Source organism: Monopterus albus, unplaced genomic scaffold (assembly GCF_001952655.1).
Source record: "Monopterus albus unplaced genomic scaffold, M_albus_1.0 scaffold122.1, whole genome shotgun sequence".
Classification (NCBI taxonomy): Eukaryota; Metazoa; Chordata; class Actinopteri; order Synbranchiformes; family Synbranchidae; genus Monopterus; species Monopterus albus.
Window position 1 is genome coordinate 835963 of NW_018128002.1, and position 10245 is coordinate 846207.

Sequence of the window (10245 nt, forward strand, 5' to 3'; positions counted from 1 at the left end):
GTTACAGGCATTGTTGGGGTCATTGATGCAGAGGACTGATGTTGGAGAGCAAGTTTAACCTCAGTAAGAAAACATTGGCACTTTGCTAGAAAAGCCTCTGCCTTTTGAGCCCTTTTAATTGCATTTCCCTTGTGCAATCTTCCTGCTTCGCACACTTTTCTTTTACGCTGTGTCATTGTAAATTAGACAAACACGTATTAACAATTCGGTGAATGGCGTAGTGCCCACGTGACAGATCCAGCCAAGAAGCTTCTACACAGAGACTGCGTGCTTGGCTGTTGAGGGTATCCCAGTCAAATCACTTGTTTTAGACACCAAAATTGCAATACCGTAATTCTATAATCCCAAACTGCTATTCCAATGCCCCCCAAAACAAAATTACTTGAGAGCTGTAATGGAGTACAGGAATTCTCAAACAGGAGGCTGTTTGATACACTGCTTCTCAAGACACAATCAAAAATGCCTTTCAATTAAGGAACCACCCCACAATAATATAAAAAATAACAAACCTATCCCTGTGTCCTCATAGAGACTTTATTTTCACTGCATTATTGGTTTTTCTCAAGGATGCCACTCACTCGCAGGCTTGCCTGTGTAAATCTGTAGTGTCCATCCATAGCTGCTTTTTGCATCACATGCTGCCCAGATTTTTATACTGTATTTGCCTGGCTTACTGGACATATATTCCTGGAAGGGGCTTTTTCCACGAAAAGGGTCAAAACATTTATCTACTGTCACCTCTGGCCCTCAGTTGAACATCAGTGGAAGGAGCTACACCCATCTCTCCAAGACATCCCTGATAGAAGCAAGCTTGTCAAATTTTGCTCTAGTATCTCTGTTGTCAAATCTGAGGATTCTTGATATTATTCAAAAGATCTGAAGTACAATTGTTGCCCGGAAAATATTTTTTCATATTGATACGTCCTAGGGACTTTCAGGGGCATCATTGCTAGATCTGTGCGCTCCAGCAAGATGAAAGACACCAATACAAACATCCAGGTAAACCTCATCTATGTCATTCCACATGTCTCTGTGGACTTTTTTCCTTCAAGGTTTATTGTAGCAATGATGACTTTTTTTTAGTGATAATGGCATAAACAGATGTAAACACGTCTTAATGTCATTTACTTTCATCACTGCAAACCTTCTGATCCCACAGATCATTATGATGACATTTGCAGCAGCTGCCCTGCCATGTAAGTCAGGAGGTACTGAACTCCAAAACATGTTACCACTTTTGAAGTTGAATGTTTCAGCAAGAACGGGAGCAGCTTCACCACCAGTGACCTCCTCATCTGACTCATCCGATAAGTCTTTGTCGTCTGGGTCATACTCTACATTGTCTTCCTCTTCAGAAAACTGCTCATGCATATTGCTATGCTACTCTGTGTCCTCTGCCTCATTTTCAGCAAAGATATGATGGCTTGTTGTAAATCTTCTCACTGTCACATGCTATAAACTGGATATGTCTACGCTGCAAGTCACCAACTCTAAACTTTGTCTTATGCAGGCCTTGCATGTCTAGATATGTCAGAGCAGCAAAGAGGAGCTACTCTGAAAAGCTAAAAACTCAGGTTTCAGTCAACAACCCCTCGTCTGTGTGGGGGAGCCTAAAAACCATCACTGGCTATAGGAAACCATCCCCCATTGAGCAGGACCATCAGCTAGCAGATGACCTGAATGTGTTCTACTGCCAGATTTGACAATCAACACTCCCCCTCACCCTCCCCACCTCAGATCCAGCAGCTGCTCCCCCGATAATCACCATATTTCCCTCCAAGCCCCCACCTCTAATGATCTGTGAAAAGGATGTGTGTGGCCTCTTTAAAAAACAAGGGATCAGAAAGGCACCAGGCCCAGATGGCATGACCCCTTCCTGCTTGAAAGTGTATGCTGATCAGCTGGCCCCCATCTTCACACTTATCTTCAACAGATCACTGGAGCTGTGTGAAGTCCCCTCCTGCTTCAAACACTCCACCATCACTCCAGTCCCCAAAAAAAACCCCACTACAGACCTGTCACCCTGACATGACATGTAGATATGAAGTCCTTTGAAACAACATTCAGCCATTTCTTCTCATCCCTCAGCTCTTTCAGCAATTGATTCCAGGATTTTTCAAGGTGATCCTTAAGCATATCAGCATCCCCACGCATTTTCAACAGGAAATGCATTTCCCTAGTTATTATTTTGAGATCTTCCATCCGTTTTTTGGCACTTTATAGCTGAAAGTATGCTGGAGTTATAAAGGCCATTCAGGTATTAAACTGTTCAGCTCTTCAAGGACGTTCCTGCTTCCATTCATCTTTTTTATAACATTTATACTTTTTAAAATATTCAGCTTTTTTTAATAATAGAAGTCAAGGGGAGCTCAAAGTGCTGAGTCAATGACACAGTGCTGGAGTGCCATCTGGTGGTCCATAAAATACAGTGCGATTGAGAAATGGCACTTCATAACACCTCTTTCTCTCTCTTTCTCTCTCTCTCTCTCTCTCTCTCACACACACCTACTTGTTTTACCTTATTTTCACATCTTAAGTTCAGCATATTTTCAGCTAGAAATGCTATGCAGGTGTCAAAATGTTCAGCTCTTCAAGGACATTCCTACTTGTATTTATTGCATCTCTTCCTTCAGATTATTCAACAAAGAATTTCAGCCATTTCTTCTCATCCATCAGCAGCAATTGATTTCAGACATTTTTAGGGTGGTCCTTCAGTATATCAGCATCCACATGCATTTTTGACAGGAAATGCATTTCTCTGGGGGTTTTTGTGTGTTGTTATATTAGGTGCACATTATTTGCGTAATTTGACTAAGATGAAGATCAGATCACATTTTATGGCAAATTAATGCAGAAAACTATGAAATTCCAAAAGGTTCACATACTTTTTCTTGCCACTGAAGTCATGACAGACACAGTGTCTGACAGTGTGACCAATTAATGCAGAAAGCCATTCTAAAGGGGTCACAGACTTTTTCTTGTAAGTGTAAGCACTAACGGCAAAAGCCAAGTTACGCCAAATGCTCAGCAGTGCTACAATGAGGGCATTATACAGCCCCAAATGGCACCTTTCTGCTCTTGTCCCTAGAGAATGTGTGGAGATGTGTGAGGATGCATAGGACAAAAATAAAGAGATGAGGTACAGTATTAGACATTCAAACTGCCTTTAGAATAGTAGTGGGTTCTCCCTAATGAAAGGAAACACATTTGTCTCTTTAGTGTCTTTAATAACCAGCAAACAGATGTAGCATCTTTGTTTGGACAAGATCCAACAGCCTCTAAAAAACAAGGATAGAAACTGAGAGATTTAGGAAAACAGGAAAGGAGTAAAACTGAATGTCTGCTCCACATTTCTATGAGATAAGATCAAGCAAATGGACTGGCTGGATGGACTGCTGGGATTATGGGAACTCTCTCTCTGTGTGTGTTTTGTAGCACACATGGTCTTGCTTGTTTTCTGCACCCATAGCCTGGAGTGCTAATGCTCAAACTGCCACACAGGACTCAATCTCACAGGAATCTGTCACTCAGCCAAACAAAGTCAGCGAGGATAAAGGAGCCATGTTAGTAGCCAGACGCCCACTGGCTTTCATGTCACTGGATGCTCCTAAGGGAAGCAGTACAGTGTGAATGACAAGCAGAAGTGGGAGGTGAGGGAGCAGATGTACACTTTTGAAGCTATTCCATTGTCATTTAAGTGGAATATACAACTCCTTTCACAGCTTAGAGGATTGTTTTTATATTCCTGTCTACCTCTCTATTTGTCAAGGTGCTTCAATATGTGCATCTTTTGAATGTGGTGTATCGCGCTCTGTTTATTTGCTTGCCTTTTTTGTCTTTCCATCACAAGCATGGAGGCAGGCGGAGTGCAGCAGAGTGACATTGTGTATGTACTGTTAAAGCAATAAAATAAACACCGTCATTGTGTGTCATTCACTGTATCCAAGGACAACATCTCTTTTCTCTAATGATAAACCAATATACTGTCTGATGCAAATGAGACTCACATGTGCAGGTTGCTGAACCTGAATCCTGTTGTTTCCTCCTGCACATGTGGAACATTATCAGTATGTGTATGTCTCAAGGGCTTTGTGTTTATGTGGCTATGAGCATGTGTATGCACATGTTGTAATGTTCAGGGCTGCAATTCATAGCTGTATCTGTGACCCAGAGGATGTAGGAACAGGCCATAAATTTGTGTGATTAGTTTCTGGAGCATCCAACCTATTATGTCATCTTCTATCTCTTTGCCCCAGGTGTGGTGTTTCACTACCGAGCTCCTCATGACCGCTATGCTCTGTCCTTTGCTGATGCCAAAAGGGTGTGTGTGGAAAACTCAGCCATCATTGCAACACCAGGTCAGCTGGAGGCTGCGTTTGCAGATGGATATGACAATTGTGATGCTGGCTGGCTGTCCGACCAGACTGCACGGTGAGGCTTTCAACTCTGGGTGGTTCAAAAGCCAAAATTTTGCCTCATTGCTCTTGTGACAGCAGTGTGTCTTTCATTCTACAATCATCATTGTAGAGTAAGTAAAGTAACTTAGACTAGTAAAGGGCATTCTCATGATATTTCAACGCAGTAGAATGTACACAGAAGAAAGGAAACAACGAAGAGGACTAATTAGCCCCCTGGTAAAAGTTGCCATGGCAACACAGCCAACTATATGTTATTAGGAATTACGGATTATGAAAACAGTTAAAAGGATTTCTTTGAATGATGACAATAGTTCCTGTAATATACTGTATGCAGTACTCACCAATAAAGTTTGTCACGTTCATCCATTGTCTAACATTAGAATAGGTTTTTAAGACAATTCACAAATGATGAAAGACACTTTCTTGTATCTTATTAGCTGAAAAAAAAACACTCTTTGAAGAGGTACAACAGTACCTCATCTTGAACCACAGATTTTGCTCACCCATGACAGCTTTATATTAATGTTTACTGTAATGAAACTGGCTAGGTTTGTTGACAGCTCATGTTTGTTGGACCAGGTTGCTACTTTAAAATCTGTCAGTATTTTCAGTGTAATATTTTTGATAATTTGCCACACTATCACACACTGTAGCAAAAGTAAACACCCTCGGTTACAAAAGTCAGTTTAAAAATGGAAAACTTGATGAACGCTGTACTGTAGGAGTACAGCAGCGTGAAAGGTAAACTGATCATTTTAGAGCTTTTATAAACACAAAACTGCAACATAATTGGACCTAATGGCTTGTTTGCACTCTAGAAATGCTGTTAACTACATCTGCCCCTTCTGAGCTGTCAGCCTGCTGTGTGTGCTTCCACTTGCCACCTTCCATTAAGTCTCTCTTAACATTAGCAGTCAGAGCCCATCTCTCAACACTGTTCTCCATATCTACATTTTAATTTCAAATCACTGTTGCTCCACTACCCAAGCAGACTGACTGTTGTCTTCCCAACAGTTTTTTACAACCTTCCTGTAGTGCCACTTCTTTCTCTATTTTTTTTCTCCTTCCATCCAATGCTGTTTTCACATGGGAGTTCTAATCTAATTGGTCCAGATCTAGGAGGATCCCAAAACACATCAGCCATAAGGAATGTGTCCAATTAATATGGTGAAAAAATACAGACATCAGCTGACGCTTCATCAGCCAGTTGAGACTAGGGACATACTTACTTCTCTTGTTATTCTCTGATGAAAGTAGGTTGCTCTATAAGAATAGCACCCACAAGTTTATGGTGTGTCTTCTGCCTGTTTCCTTGACAGTGTATGTTTGCACATTTCCATGCATCTTTTCCTCGCACTTTATAAGTCCCTGTATGCCCAGCTTAATAATCTTTTAATCAGCCTCTTTGCCTGTGCCCTGGTAATATCGGAATCAGTGCTCTTGTGGAATAATTGCTCAGTTGGAGCTTGAATATAGATCACAGTTTTCTCAGGCATGCCAAGCCACTAAAGAAATTCCTGATTCTTTTAGCCTCTTCTTAAATCCCTACTGCTACCTCTCTTTCTCTCTCTTTCTAAAGCTCTAGCATTACTGGCATTCCTATGTTGCCTTTTAAATGATTTAATGTAAACCTGTTGGATAATTATTCTGTGAAACTCGCACTGATGGCAGAAACAAGCTACTGTAACTATTGAAGTGCTGCCCAATTGTTCTGACATGTAATGAATGTTTCCCAATACCTCACTGTGGCATGACAGAGTTTAAGGGGTATTATATTTTTATTGTTTTTTTTATTCTTTGGGAAATGTATTTGGGTAAACTTTCAGAGGAAGATGCTTAAAACTCATTGTATTCAGGGCAGGAGATGATAAAAGTGTAGTTCATTTTGTGAACACAGACTCATCCCTGGGGAGCCAAGTTTGTATGTGGCTGCTTTTTTCATGGCCAAGCTATATTAATCTCTCTTTCTCTCTCTCTCTCTCTCTCTCTCTCTCTCTCTCTCTGTCCCCTTCCCTCTCCCTTGGTTCTTTCTGCAGGTATCCCATCCAGTCACCACGGCCCGGTTGCTACGGTGATCGCGAAGACTCTCCTGGAGTACGCAACTATGGCAATAGGTCTCCCAATGATCTGTTTGATGTCTACTGCTTCACTCAAAGGCTTCAAGGTAGGAGTCAAAAGCTTCAGCCATATATTTGGGTTTAGTCGTGCATGGGTTACATTCATGGGTTCCAACAAGCCATGGGTTTGTAGAATGAGAACACTGTGACCTGGACTTAATGCTGAGTTGGCAATGAAAGATAGAAGGCACTGGAAGAGGACTGGAGAGCTGGAGGAAGTAAGAGGAGGAGAGAGGGACATATACAGTAGAGTCCAACTGTCATGATGCAACTTCCTGCAGGCACGAGCTAAGTGGGTCAGTAGTGTCATCCTAAAATGTTACTCTTTGATTTGTAATAAAACAGGCAGATGTGGCAAGAATCTACCACAGCTCAACAAAATGTCTTTTATTTTGTTCTCACGTTATTAATTCATATTTGACTGTTCACTACCCCCATACCCTGTGGCACTGATTGTCCAAATAATAGATAAGCAGCTAGACAGAAGCAGTGTGCACAGGGCTGAGTAATATTCCATATAATTCATAGTTCAGAAGCTTGTATCTTTTTTAGCCCAAAACAAAAAAGCAACTGTGCTCTAACATAAACTTTAAAGTTAGCATATCTGGCTAACCACCTCTCTAGATACAATAATAACCTAACATAGTCCAACACTAAGTGCATAACATAGCATATGACAGAATGTCAAGAACATTGCTGCTCCTTCGCTTCCATATCTTCTATATTTATCAGCTGGCAAGTATACTAACTTTTTATCTGGAATATTTAGCCCCATTTGTTTAGCATGATGTTTTGTATACTATGTAGTGATATCTGTTTGGATTTTGATAGTTCTTCTGTAGCTTCAGAAACATAAGCTGCATTCTAGTTTAGGTAGTTAGTTGTCATCCATATAATGTACTTCTCACTGAAACACATCCAGTGGCGATTTACTTAGCCCCAAAGCCATGAAGTCACTTGCTGCCACTGCCACCACAGCTCCTGCTGCTATTCATGTAGCATTTCATAAGCCCCACCTCCACCCAGGATCCACCTGTAGGCAGCCCCAGGGAAGAAGTTATTATTATCACTCCCCACTCTCTGTTGTACTGAGCTTGGTGTTTTCTCAAGAGGAGTGATGGGGACTGAGCCTAGATGAAGTGACTGGTTGAAATTAGCCATTTGTGATGTGATCATCCCCTCCTTGAACTGCCACCTTATCATAGTGGAAGGGTTTGAGTACCTGAATGATCCTAGGTGCTATGTTAGGTAGGGTCTCCCAAGGCAAACAGGTCCTAGGTGACGGGTCAGACTAAGAGTGGTTCAAGACCCCCTTATGAAAAAATTAAAATCAAGGACCATAATGTCACCAGGTATGGCACAACCAGGGCCCCACCCTGGAGCCAGGCCTGGGGTTGGGGCTCGAATGCAAGTGCCTGGATGCCGGGCCTCTTCCTAAGGGGCCCGGGCGGGCTTAGCCCGAATGAGCGACATGGGGACGTCCTCCTGTGGGCCCACCACCTGCAGTAGGATCCGTAAGGTGGTGGTGCACAGTGGATCGGACAGCAGGCGAAGGCAAGGGCCCCGACGACCCGATCTCTGGACACGAAGACTAGCCCTGGGGACATGGAATGTTGCCTCGCTGGTGGGGAAGGAGCCCGAGCTTGTGCGGGAGATTGAGAGGTACTGGCTAGGGATAATCGGGCTTGCCTTCAAGCACAGCTTGGGTTCTGGAACCATACTCCTCGAGAGAGGCTGGGCTCTCCACTTCTCTGGAGTTACCCGAGGTGAGAGGTGGCAGGCTTGCTTATAGCCCCCCAGCTTAGCCGTCATGTGTTGGAGTTTACCCCGGTGAATGAGAGGGTTGTTTCCCTGCGCCTTCAGGTCAGAGATAGGTCTCTCACTGTCGTTTGTGCCTATGGGCCAAATGGTAGTGCAGAGTACCCGGCCTTCTTGGAGTCTATGGGAGGGGAGCTGGAAAGCGCTCTGACTGGGGGACTCCATTGTTCTACTGGGGGAATTCAACGCTCATGTGGGCAATGACAGTTACACCTGGAGGGGTGAGATTGGCAGGAACACCACCCCAATCTGAACCCGAGTGGTGTTCTGTTATTGGACTTCTGTGCTAGTCACAGTTTGTCCATAACGAACACCATGTTCAAGCATAAGGGTGTCCACCAGTGCACATGGCACCAGGACACCCTAGGCCGAAGGTCGATGATCGACTTTGTGGTTGTTTCATCTGACCTCCGGCTGTATGTCTTGGACACTCGGGTGAAGAGAGGAGTGGAGCTGTCAACTGATCACCACATGGTGGTGAGTTGGATTCAGTGGTGGTGTAGTCTTCCGATTCTTTTAGCCATGCTAACTCTAACAGACGAGGCAGTCCAAGTAACTTCAAAACAGTGCTGATTTATTCAATGAACACAGGTAAAAATTAACATTACACGCTCAGGTATCTTGCACCCACCAACATGCACGCAGGCAGCTGAAGGATGAAAGACCCTGAACCACACCAGGCCTATACATTTATCACTTAGGTTGGGCTAGCCCCATTCTACACAGGAACGTCAAACCGTGACGTCTCTGGTGGCAGCTTTGCAGCTGACCATAGCAGTAGTCAAAACGTGTTGATTAAGTGGTGTGTATCTAAAAACATTCTGACATGACATCTAGTGACATGTCATGACATTAAACATAAGAAAATATTATGATTACGATTACGGTTAAACACATCATAATAATAATAATAATCATCCTGTCTTCTAACAGTCATCAACTTTCTATCTAGTTATCCTTGACCATATGCACCCTGCAAAAACTCATGAGCATGACTAAGCATTTAACAGCCTAAACTAGATATCCTGACTCCACTAAACATTTCTAATACATACAAGTACCTGACCAATATCTATCTGACTAAAAATACCTAACAGTGGGCTCGAGGGACTCCTGAGGCAGCTGACGGGTACCGGCAGGCCAAGCGGACTGCAGCCCGGGTAATTGTGGAGGCAAAAACTTGGGCCTGGGAGGAGTTCGGTGAGGCCATGGAGAGGGACTGTCGGTCAGCCTCGAAGAAATTCTGGCAAACCAGCCGGTGCCTCAGGAGGGGGAAACAGTGTCCTGCCAAAACTGTTTACAGTGGAGGTAGGCAGTTGTTGACCTCAACTGGGGACATTGTCGGATGGTGAAAGGAATACTTCGAGGATCTCCTCAACCCCGGCATCATGTCTTCTGGTGAGGAGGCGGAGGCTGAGGGCTCAGAGGTGGACTCATCCATTACCCAAGCTGAAGTCACCGAGGTAGTTGAGAAGCTTCTCGGTGGCAAGGCACCGGGGGTGAATGAGATCCACCCCGAGTACCTTAAATCTCTGGACGCTGTGGGACTGTCTTGGCTTACACACCTCTGCAACAGTGCGTGGCGGTTGGGGACAGTGCCTGTGAACTGGGAGACCAGGGTGGTGGTCTCTCTTTTCAAGAAGGGGGACCAGAGGGTGTGTTCCAACTACAGGGGGATCACACTCCTCAGCCTCCCCAGGAAAGTCTATGCCGGGGTACTGGAGAAGAGAATTCGACCAATAGTCGAACCTCGGATTCAGGAAGAACAATGCATTTTTTGTCCTGGCTGTGGAACACTGGACCAGCTCTATACTTTCTTCAGGGTGGTGGAGGGTTCATGGGGGTTTGCCCAACCAGTCCACATGTGTTTCGTGGATCTGGAGAAGGCATTC

The 10245-nt window shown here is 43.9% G+C and overlaps 1 protein-coding gene across 5 annotated transcripts in view; it reads left to right on the top strand.

The window, feature by feature from the left end:
* ncanb (neurocan b) overlaps positions 1 to 10245 on the top strand; it is a 193811-nt gene that overhangs the window by 60533 nt on the left and 123033 nt on the right. For all 5 annotated transcript variants that reach the window (XM_020612265.1, XM_020612264.1, XM_020612267.1 and 2 more), the window contains exons 5-6: positions 4257 to 4431; positions 6455 to 6582. In XM_020612265.1, coding sequence (XP_020467921.1) covers positions 4257 to 4431; positions 6455 to 6582 — 303 coding nt within the window. The remainder of the gene's footprint in view (positions 1 to 4256; positions 4432 to 6454; positions 6583 to 10245) is intronic.